The sequence below is a fragment of the Monopterus albus genome, unplaced genomic scaffold (assembly GCF_001952655.1).
Source record: "Monopterus albus unplaced genomic scaffold, M_albus_1.0 scaffold150.1, whole genome shotgun sequence".
Lineage (NCBI taxonomy): Eukaryota > Metazoa > Chordata > Actinopteri > Synbranchiformes > Synbranchidae > Monopterus > Monopterus albus.
In genome coordinates this window covers 493,428-505,503 of record NW_018128030.1, presented here as the reverse complement: position 1 = coordinate 505,503, position 12,076 = coordinate 493,428, and the positions used below count along the sequence as shown (strand labels likewise).

The following is a 12,076-nucleotide window of genomic DNA, read 5'->3' as shown; positions in this document are numbered from 1 at the left end:
ATTTCTCATGGTCTTTTTACATGTTAGTTAGCAGTTAAATGGATACCTAAACCTATGTTCCCTGTAAGGCATATTGTTAAAATAAGCTTTTAAAGAGATAATGGAAAGTTCTAAATACAACCAGGGTGAAGTTAGGGTCCTTCTAGTACAACATCATTAATATGTTAGATTACAGTCGGCCCATGAATTGTTTTAGGAAATATGCTGCGCTTCATTTCTTGTGCTGCTTCCAGTTGTTGTGAAGATGTTGTTTTTGTTCCTGGCTTAGGGAGGACATTTCAGAAAACATAAAATGGTACATAGATATATACTTGTTTCTTTTGTGTATTCATCTCTAAAGAGTTTCAGAGATTTTCTAGCTTCCAAAGCAAACCTGTATCCGCAGGCAGGTCTTACCATGTTGCCAAGACGTCTGTTTACTCCTGTCTCTGCTCCAAAGTGATGAGGACAGACATGATGGCTATCTTTGAGATGGTCATTGCTCCTTGTCTTTTTTCAAGGACTGTCTGACTACTTGGTCTGTTTATTTTTTTCCAGAAAAGCAGGAAAAATTCAAGGCCTTAGGACACGTCTTGGAAGGTTACAACCTGTTGGAGATGAGTCAGTTATGGATGTCATTTAGTGACATTTTATTTTGGAGTACACTTTTGATCATTTCCCCATCAGTGTTAACTTTGGCTGCTATCTCTTATATTGTATATTACATTACATATGTCATAAACTGTCTTGCAGATGGAATAGTACAGACAAGAGCAATCATAACAGGATCAAATACATATTACTGTAGGAAAATTCTTTGGCAACATACACTTTCTTCTCTAAGTATCTGATGAACCTAAAAATACCAGACACAGTTGGAGGTACCTAGAAAGCTAGTTGGCATGTTTTATATATGGAACACAGTGAAAGTTACACCTGGAAACAAGACTGAGCCACTGAGGTGGCTGTCACCAGCTTTCGATTCCACTTATGAACATAATGCGTGATACTCTTGTATGCGATCAATCACAACGTTTAGATGATTTCTAATTAAGACTTGGATAATGATTTTGAGCGATGAGCCTGACTTTCTCCATTGGTGACAATTTATTTAGCAGAGCCTGAGAGTAATACCAGTGGAATGACAAGGCATTCTCAATCACCAGATGTTCATCTGGAGTTTCTGATTAATTATTTGAGATCCAGATAAAATATACTGAACATCATAGCTCAGTGTGCAACTTGTTTTGATTTGTCAGTATTTTTTAATCATCTGAGGGGCTAACTACATAACTACAGTGAACAGTGATGAAAAGTTTTATTCAGTTTATTTTTGAAAATCTCACAGATCAAACTGTCACTGCAGAACCTGTAAATTAGGTTGTGATGTACAAGTAGCCAAATTCTTCCTGGAAATGTTATGGCTGCCTTGTTCATTGGGTTAATTGATGGGTAGAGTCAGAAAGCTCTAAAAATGCATAGCATGAATGCAAATAACAGACAATTAACAGGTAAATAGGGCAGCTGATGGCAGACACCCTGAGACAAAGACTCACTGGAGAAGAAATACTAAATGAAAATGTCAGACAGGAGTGAGGTGCTCTATGAATGAATGTTGAAGAGTGAATTCATATTCCTGTACTGAAATCCTGAGGTCTGCCAGTGCATATAAAGGAATTGATGGTGATTTTCAAGTAAGAGCACAAAAAGTCCAGCCCAGGAATATAAATACATTGTATTTCAGCTCTAATACTCAATCCCGCAGAGGTTATTTGAATACATTTGAGTGTGTATGGTGCATGAGATGACACACTTGCTTGGTAGCGTTGGGGACGGTAAAAGGGGCTGGTCCTCTGGGACGAGATCTGCAGACTCACCAGCCCAAGTGTTGATAAATTGAAAACCTGCTCTCCAGCATATCCAGACTGACTGGGTCTGTTACCCTGTCAGCTTTTAACCAGGCAGAGGAAATTACAGCAGTGACCTCACGGCGCTTGGCAGAAAGAGAAACTGAGAAGTAATTTTGCTTACACGAAGAAGAAGGAAGGAGAGAGAGAACAGCGTGGAGACGAGGGTACAGATCTGTATAAGCACTGTGGTTCCTCCAATTCAGAGCCGGGGAGCAGCCATTAAATTAACATTCAACACAAAGAGGAGTTCAGCTGGGGCATGAAAGGGCTCGAAAATGAGAGAGTGCCTGCTAAAGCAGACTGGGAGCCCTATCAGCACCGCTGCATGGCCAGGCCTTTTTATGGAGCCAAAGCTAGTTTTCAGATTAGTGATGATGCACAGCAGAGGAAACTGCAGCAGGGTTGGTGTGCACATCAAATCTCATCATAAAACAGAAAAACAGCACACTGTCTACTGTGTATAATATTGTTATATCTGTGTATTTTTTTTCTAATTGAAGTGCTGTAGAGTATGGGCTTAGCGAGCAGAATGGATGAAAAGTTATGTAGCTTTTAAAATAAGCTATTACACATTGACAGCAGCTACTGGCTTCCTGAAGTTAATAAATGAACACAATTCACTTCCTGGAGCGATGCTGCTGTTTATTCCCCCATTAGGAGGCAGTGGTCTACCCATTCCAATCATGCTTTAATTAGAGCTGTTGTTATTTAGGCTGTCATGGGAGGTAATACCTCATGACAGCATCAGCATCAGCCTGGCAGCCTGCAGTCTCATATTCATTGACAGGTGCTTTGGTGCTGCCTGTTGTTGCTTCATCTAACCCGTTGGATTCAGCGGTGTACCAGACACTTCCAGCTGATAATGGCCTGGTTACATGAAGAGCTCCAGCTCGTCATGCTAACACTGAGTGTCATCCGTTTAAAGAGCTGGTATAATGGAAAACAAAACACAAAAAAACTAACTAACTAACTAACAATAGCTCTGAGATGGTTCGGGGTGAGGGCAGAGGTCCTCCTCTACTGTCAAATGACTAAACTCCATCTCCACTGTGCTTTTAAGTTATATACAGTTTAGACTCTCTTGCCTTGAGAGTGAATGGCGCCCTGACATTATACCCAGGTGTGACATCTGATATGCGAAGGATAGGCCCTGCCCCCTCCTATACTCAGCTAAATGAAAGCAGCTGTACTAAAGCTGAACTAGCTGCCTCCTCCTGCTACATTTGAAAGAATGTTACTTTGTTAGGAAACTGAAACACACCCCTACCGTTCTGAAACGTTCATGTGAAGTCTCCAGTCTGCATCAGCAGGCTCCTCTACTTCCCATTCAGGATCAGACTCTAATTCATACATCTCTATATCTGTGTTTCCACCTGCTGCCATTACGCAAGGTAAAGACTGATCGTTAGAGTACTTGCATTATTCATTAGGGCCTATTCTGATTGGCTGGGGGTGAGCATGAGTCAATAAACTGTCTTAGATATGTTTAAAATATACTCAGTATTTATAGAAATCGGTCAACAAGGGCCATAATGCCAGCTCTTTACACATGGAAATAAGCTGTTTTTTCTTTTTAAATTACATTTAATTACGTTAATTATTTCCCCAGAGTGCCATAATGTACCAGTGAGTCACAATATGTTTACAGAGCAGTGAAGGAGGCTATAAAGTGAAACAAATGGCTCAGGAGGAGTGCGTTTAGCTATGCAGTGACATTCATCCATTAGTCTAGATCTGGTCCTTAACTGCAAGTTGCTGTCTGAAAAAATAAAAATGCAAATAAAAACAAAACAGCCAATGTGATAAAACACGACAAAGAATACTCAAGGCTCAGGTGTTTTTCATGGCAGCACAGCAGGTCCAAGACAGCTAGGTTCATAATGGGTATGGTTTTATCTTAATAAACACATCCCATGTGTTTCCAATTTGCATTTAATGAAGTGCTTCCCTCTGTGGAGTGATGTAGAACAGCACTCACACACTATCACAGTCCCTCTGCTCCCATCATTTCTAGCCCTTATGTCTATTTTGACACATTGGCTCTTAAAGATAGGGCAGAAATAGGCCATCAGTGTGAATCTAGGTAACATAGGATGCAGACCTCTCCAGAGGATGACATCAGGAACCCCAGCTCCCAAAGGAGACAGGTCTGGAAACATTGAACTTTAACGAGATTACCAACTCAGGGAGGGGTGGGGAGAGAAGGAGACAAAGCAGCATGTGCCGCTTGGAGTTGGCAAGATGAAATACAGATTTATGAACTCCATTAAACCGCATTTCTTTCTTTTATTGGGGCCTGCAGCATTTATCCAGTGTGGAAAAAGGGTAAAAAAAATCTCCAGATAAATTACTAACAGCCTGGGCATTTACTTCCACATAAGGTAGTGGTGCGACTCATGAATAGAGAGATAAAAGCTACTAGACACCTTGACTGTTTCACTGTGCAACGACTGGCAACTCGCGCAAGCCATGGTAGGAAGCCAGTAACTGTGGTTTTTGGAACAGGTGGCCGTCTCAGACTGGCATTGGTGGTTGTAGAGCTGGCGTGGGTCAGTAGCCAGATTCTCAATCTGTCCACTTGAAAACTCCCCAGTATTGCTGGAAAGTATTATGGCCCCTGTGGAGGAGATAGCAATTACAATTTCTGATGGTTGCGAGGGAGAGAGCCAGGAGCCGCATCCATTCTTGGAATATGATCAGACTTATGACTGGAACATTTTTATAAAGTGCCACTACACCAGTGTCCTCTTAATAATTTCCCTGTGATACCTTATATTTTCACTCTTTCTATACACTTCCTTTTTAGCATATTTTTGTCAGATTGCCAGAGGTGACTGTACGTTTAAAAACCTCATTAAGCTGTGAATTGTCCTCCCTTTGCCAGTGCTTGATGAACCACACCGGGCCTCAGCAGGCACATGGTGGCAATCTTCTGGGGAAAGCAACGGCTTCCATTCAGAGCCTGCATTCTGTGACAGATTGAATTTGCAGTGGGCAAAACCTGCTCCAGCTGGAGCCTGCTCACCCTCTGGCCTCTCACCTGAACTCTTCCTGCTCTGGTATGTGTGACGAACATGTTCTGAGGGACACTGGTAACATTAGAGCCCACATGTTTTGGCTATTGAGTACAGCTGGTGTTTGAGATTATACTATTTTCACACGTTTGGTTGGTCGAGCCACTGAATTGGTGTGGAACTCTGCATGTAGTTGTGCACCTTAACTCAAAAAGGGCCACAAGCAGCAGTGAGAAAATAATCAAATTTCAAGCCACAGCCTCAGCTGATCAATTACTTTTTGCTCCATAAAAATGTTGCCAGATCTTCTCTAAGTAGGAGCCACCCCTGTTAGGAGCATGTATAAATATCTGTACAGTCCGCCTGATGAATAATTATGTAATAATCGCATGCAACGCGCTTACTCTCTGTGTGCTCTACATCCCATGAGACGTCTGGCTGGCAGCACGTCTGAACTCCACAGCAAACCAAGCCACTTGCTGAACAGAAGTTGCACTCAGCCAATAATGCCTTCTTGATGGATTGTCAAGGAAATTTGATTCTCAGTGGGCCACCAGCTGACATAAAGGTAAAGCAACCAAGCCAACAAAGCTGACGAAGGGCTGCTTGCAGGCCCATGACCGCGCTCCATGTTTGGATGTGCTGTGCTACAGAGAAAAACAACAATAGCTCACACACCTAGTGCAGCTCAATAAACACTGGAGTGAAGATGTGACGAGAATGAAGGCTGCTGCCACCTCAGAGGGAGCTGCAGCCACAAAAAGCCAAGGTCAAATCTGACAGCTCAAATGTGCCACAGTGGTGAAGTGACAGCAGAGACAGTCGCTGCATGGATGGGTGCTTTACACTTATTGAAAATCAATAGCAATCTTTCAGTGGCAGCTACAAGATGTATTTGAACAACAGCCTTTACTCACTGGAGTCTGGTCAAATTTTAGGCAGGTTTTCCACAAGTGAAAAATAAGAGGAGGTCAAAGGTTGTGTACTTTTACATTTTACAGATGTTCTGTAGGTGTTTCTTGACTTTGGTGACACATAGAGGATAAGAGGTCATATTTAGTTTGAAATATTGATCATACACACTTTAGTGATATAAACAATGTTTTCTGGGGCTTCATAACTTGATTTATCTGCACAGCTGTGGAAAATGTATGCAAATCATTTACTGAAACCAACATTAATCAGTATTTGTATGTTAGAATTGATTCAATTGATGCTGTGTGTGAAAGGTCACTCAGCGCCATAACACAGAGAATTAATACACACAGCTCTGTAGCTTCTCTGGCCTGTCTTTGCCCATTGTTTGGTTCTAAAACCTGCACATTTATTATATAGTCCTAGTCCTTAACAACAGACAGCAGCTGCCAGCAAGAAAGTCTGATAGACTCTGTGGGGTATCTGCTCAGCAAACAAAGAGCATGCAGCCAAAGTTAGTAACTAGTTTTAAGGAAAGAGCCAAAGCAGTTCAAGAGCCAGATACTTTAAAGCTGACCAAAACAGAGCTAAAACGAGAGTGAGCGCTGGACCACATCTGTCAGGTAGAAACATGACTCCAGCGGGATGATAATGTTCCTCTGTGTCTGTGGGATGTTGAAAATAGGCAATTTTACCCAGGCTATAACAACTTTCTAAGGTGATAAAAATGTCAGGGCTCTTTATCTTCAGGACGCTTTTATGTTCCATAAATATCCATAAATGTAACATTAAGAAGCAATAATGTAACATATAAATGCTGTAATACAGGTGCAAGCCCTGCATTTGATTTACTTAAGTAAAATGCATAACTAGTTCTGTTATCAGTTAAATGTAGCCCTACTAAAATATCACAATTGAAAGGACTAATTTAGCTTTTTTATCTCTGAAATACAGTGGTGCAGAAGAATGAAGAAGCACAAAATGGAAATTCTACAGCAAAGTACAAGCACAGCAAAACTGTACTGAATTCTCACCATCTATGCAATGTCTTTATATGTTCAGTACAGTACATACTCGGAACAAACTGCAATTGTTGTTTTCATGAAAAGAAAAGGTGTAATTTCCTGTGGAATAGAGGATCTTTCCTGGAAAAGAGCACACCTCTAGCTACTGTATACTGTATGCAAAATTTCTTCTTGAATGGGAGCAGGGTATTTTGTTTCCTACTAACAGCACTGTGTTAATTCTTCTCTTATGATTTTGACAATGATGCTAAAGGTGAATATAATAATGATGTTGGCACTGGTGCTGTCGGTGGCTGTTCGGCGGGAAGCAGAGATCTGTAGCGTACAGTAACTTTGTCCCCACGCCTATTAGTGCTGGCAGTCCACTGTTTATTCTTCAACAAGGACAGAGCCCTTTTCTTGTAGTACTGCCTGTTGTGTGCAGAGCAGGGGGATTTCCAAGCAATTACTTTCACAGGACTAAGTCAGAGAACACTAACACAACAGCAATTTGAGTTTTGCTAAAGATTGGAGCCACAGTGCAGGGGCTGAGCACAACTTGAAGTTTAGGGTTATATAAATATGTCACTGCCTCATTTGACTGCCATGCTCATCTCCTCATCACCTAATTTCCATCAACTCTTGTGGCATTTGGGTACTTGATTCCACACCCTTCATATTCCCCCATAGTTCGTGCTGAGTGCTTTCAGCAGTAGCTCAGCTTTTCCACCATCACAGAACTGCTTTTTAAAAAATATATGTTACCTTTCCTTTCTTTGTACCATCAACAATCCTGCAGTGAGTTGTGGGTTGTGAAGTTATGGAAGGAACTTTTATTTAGGCTAATAGAATTGGCCTTTGTAGTTGTACCACCATGTTTTCAAATTCCCAGCGATTCATGTCCTTGAAATTACATCCTCTGTACTAATAGAATCATCAGGCACCAGTTATCTGGTACATCTATACTAGCTTACTTGGACTAAAGAAATCTGAAGTGTGTTGTTGGCTGCACATACAGTAAAAGTGTTTGGGTTCTGTAGAGGGTAGCTCTCACTGTTGTGATAAAATTATCCCAGCTCCACGTTAACGTCCACAATGTGGGAGTAACAGTGCATCCTCAGTAATCTTATTGTTTCACTGTCCGGAGTGTTCACTGTCATTCACAAACATGAAAATGAGTGATGGTTAAGCTGATCATTGTAAGACTCCTATACTCAAAATAAAATCTTAAGATTTTGAGTTTATTAGTTATATAAGAATCAACCAACAGGGCTCGGACTGTGCACCAGATGGCTCACCGTATCTTTATGTGTTAGGAGGTGGCAGTTAAATCCCAGTGTGCTGAGTGCCTCAGGCCCCACAACAACAAAAATGCATTCTGATCCAGTGCTCTCCTCTGTGTATTAGTGTTATACAACAGTCTATTGTGTCTGGCATTTGCATTAGGGCCATGAAATTCAACCCACTGGCTTTCATGATGGAGCGCGATGAGACAACAGTAGGAGTTCTGCTTATCTGTTGCCATGCTACAGCAAGTAGCATGGCAACCGATAACACCAACTCTACTGAGTCACACCCGGTCTTCAAAGCAACTCCACAGCCTTTTTATTGAAATGCATCACAGGAAAGCGGTGTCTGTGGCTAATCTTTGCTTTCTCTGTGTAGAGTTGACAAGACTTTTAACTACCACAAGAGAGAAAATTAGAGCAGCACCAGCAGCCGTGGTGTGACACAACACTCTGATGGACACGATATATAATCACTGACTTTGAAGTGGCAAGTGTTAGGTACATGGTGAGCCAACGTGCCTGCTATTGTGTGGCTGTATGTGAAGTAGTCCTCTGTGTATCCATTATTATGGGCAGTGAATCAAGCAAGCGGGCAGGGACTGTTGAGAAGAGCTCCCCTGGGAGTGAGGCCTTGTCCTGTCACTACCAGGAGGGACGGCCAGATAATAATGGAGACATCATGAGGGCAGGAGATAGGCTTTCTCTTTCAAAGTGGAAGATGGTGCAAATTTGCAGTGTCCAATCACAGCAGGCTCACAGACATTGATCGGTCCCTGGTCTGTCTTTAAAAGGACAGCTTTGTCAAAGAAAACAGATGCCAGAGCTGTTTGCCACCGCTCCATTATGCTTCTGAAAGGAGGTGACTGTCGACTATCTTGGCAATACCTGGCCAACTGGGACACAGTGGAAAAGGTTCACATGGGACGTGCAGCAATTCAGCTTTTCATCTATGTGACAATGGATGAATTACATTTTGAAGTATTCTGAGCTCATACAGCGCGATTCAATGTTGATTTCACATGTAAAAACATAGCACCAGCAGGCTTTTCTGTACAGATGAGCTGATGATTTCAAAACACATCCAATTTCTTGCAGTGCATTGAGCTAAAAGAGTTGCATGCTGTCATCTCAAGGTGATTCTTTTTCAATATTTCTTTTGGGTTCAGATGTTCCCCCGGCACTGGTCACAGATTGCTTTTGAGAACTCTCAGAGACACTTCCAGAGACTGGTTGGTTCTCACATGTCCAAAAGTTCAGGTTAGGAGATTATCATCATCCAGTGCAGCTCTTTAAGAAATAGGTTGGACCAAGATCTTGAATTTTAGTTTTCCTCTGCAGTCCCTGAGCCTTTTTAAAGTTTATAGCCTTTGTTTTATTAACAGACGGGAGCCTAGAATATGGAAGACAGAGCAGAGAGAGTAGCATTGACAAGCTGCAGCGTTTACTGGGTCAGACCTTCATGTCTCCTTCCAAAGTAAGTTGTACTGACAGTTGTTGACTAACTTTTCCATGATTTGCTCTCAACATAACTGAGCAAATCATTTTATTTTGGAAACCACACACATTCTTTCTCTGCTATGTTTGCACGTGTTACCCCCTGCTGGCAAGGACTTTAACATACAAAAGCTTTGCCGTGCTCTTATGAGTGCATTTGAGTTCACTGTCAAACCCGAACCAGTTCAGGCTCCTTTTGAACAGTTGATGTTGCACACATTAGACATGCAGCAGCAGCTGCTAAGTCACCACAACAGTTTGGTATTCATGCAGTGCCAGGACGGACAGGACGTTGGCTTCATCCTGAAGTATGTCTCTGAAAATAGTGTTTGGAAGTGTTTTATGACAGAAAGCCTCAAGCTTGGCAAATGTCATGACAAATGGCCTGCAAAGATTTTTCCCTTGCAACAGCCTATTGTTTTGTTTTTTTCCTTTTTAAATACATGGCTGCTTTCATGATAAAAAGGTTTTAAACAGCTGCTGAAATATGTTAAGAGTTTTGTGATTTATTGCAAAAGGCCATGGATGTGGAAAACCTCAAGTTGCTGTGAGAAGATGTGATTAGTGAAGTTTCTTTATCTACACTAATGTAAAAGCTTTTTTCGAGTTCAACCGGGCAGCATCAATTACTCAAGGAGCACGTATCCTGACAGTGTTCTTTCTCCTCTTATCTGCAGAGAAGCCATTGCCGCAGGGTCCCCCAGGTGGTGTTATTGGGATCCTTGGAGGTGTTGTTGCCATTGGACTCATCATCGGCGTGGCTGTTACTGTTTTCATGGTCCATCGGCGGCAGCAGAAGACCCGCACTGAGACAGATAATGACCTGTGAGTACCAATCCTCTCTCTGACTATCTTGCAGGGCGCTGGACAGGTGGTAAGATTAGGTATACACTCTTGTCTGCCCATGAGAGAGAAACACTTTGAAAAAGGACAAAACACTTATTTGGGAGAGTTAATGTGTTCAGAGACAGAAGAATACACTGCAAACATGCAGCTGCCTCCTTCTCATTCATTCTGAGAACCAATAATTTCTTTTCCTATAGGTCGCTTTATGAAAAAATAATCTAATTGTAACCAGAGTAAAGAAAGCAAGTTTATCTTTATAGCAGGTAGAACTGAATAGTTATCATTTAAGCAGCAGCTATTAAGTGGTTGCTTGATTGTAATGTGGGCTGTAGTGAACCCATTTCTCATTAAAATGCTGTTGTTTTAATTACGCCTGATTGCAGGAGCATTTGCTGCAGTCTCTTCTTGGGAAAGCTTCACTTCTGTTGGATTGTTACCATATCATCAGGAAGTGAAGGAGATTTTCCAGGAGATTCTTAAGTATATTGATGTACTCATATCGAATCCATGGTAGTTGTAGTCTGAACCATACAAAATCAATGTTTGAAGGTAATTTAAATAGAAAAATTGTGGTTCAGAGTGTGTTTTAAAACAAATATGGCCTTGTTCCTTATCTCAGTTAAGCCAGTCAGATTGCTGTATATAGATATAGTCTATATAGTCTATAATTACTTGTGTCCATCCTTCAGCCAACCAGGAAATTCTGTTCTGCCAGGGGCACATGACAATTTTGAACATTGCCAGCTGCTGTCTGTACACAGAAGAGAAAACAGAAGTTGCAGAGGATGCAGCTGAGAGAGAGAGACAAGTAACCGAGCAGTGAAAATCTAAAATATCTTTTTGTGTCATTCTGAAAGTGATGAAAATCTCTGTTAGGAAGAATCTAGTTTTACTAAAAAGGAAATGAGCATTCATGTTGAATCCTGCTAATTGCTTTTGTCTGAAACACCTGGCCACGACAGATATCTTAGTGGTTGCCAGGGTTTCCTTGATGCTTTTGGCTATAATGGATGTACAAGATACAAACCACATCCCCATGGGATTGACGCTGCCGTGTGCAGAGGTTGGCTATCTTCCTCTCTGGGAATATTACCAAAACAACTGAGGTTGGGGGTGTGCAGAATCTGGCTGAGGGTAAACATGAGCCTTTAATCAACTCAACATGATGAGATTTCAATGCTTATTTTAGGACCCCCCCCCCCCAATCTTGTAATTGAGTTGATGTTCAAAGCAGTTATGTTAACAACAAGCATTAACGAGACGCTCTGCCAGGTTTTTGGCCCCGGTGACTGTGCCTGCTGCGCATCTCGGCACTCTGTGGTGGCTGCAGCGCCACTGCTGAGTCCACAGAGATCACATGACCACATGCTTCTACCTCTCAGGAATGCTTTTCCAGACAAATGAAGCACACAAAGTCTTGCCTCTCCCATTGCTTCCTGTCTCTTTCTCCCTCCCTGCTAATCTATCTTGCTTTCTCAGTCTGATGCCAAAGTAACTGCTCTCTGTTTCCCACTCCCCTCCTTCAGCATTGCTGTTGCTGCTGTTGCTGATAGTTGTGTGACAAAGGCTCCAGAGAAGCCAGAGTCCCCCACAAGGAAAGTAGCATCACCTGACCCCAGTCTATC

At 41.9% G+C, this 12,076-nt stretch overlaps 1 protein-coding gene across 6 annotated transcripts in view; it reads left to right on the top strand.

Moving 5' to 3' along the window:
* The window catches only part of nectin1b (nectin cell adhesion molecule 1b), a 210,704-nt gene that overhangs the window by 163,642 nt on the left and 34,986 nt on the right, over positions 1-12,076 (top strand). For 5 of the 6 annotated variants that reach the window (XM_020614715.1, XM_020614714.1, XM_020614718.1 and 2 more), the window contains 2 exons: positions 10,283-10,430; positions 11,978-12,046. In XM_020614715.1, the coding sequence (XP_020470371.1) occupies positions 10,283-10,430; positions 11,978-12,046 (217 nt within the window). The remainder of the gene's footprint in view (positions 1-10,282; positions 10,431-11,977; positions 12,047-12,076) is intronic. The other variant, XM_020614716.1, reaches the window with a different exon arrangement.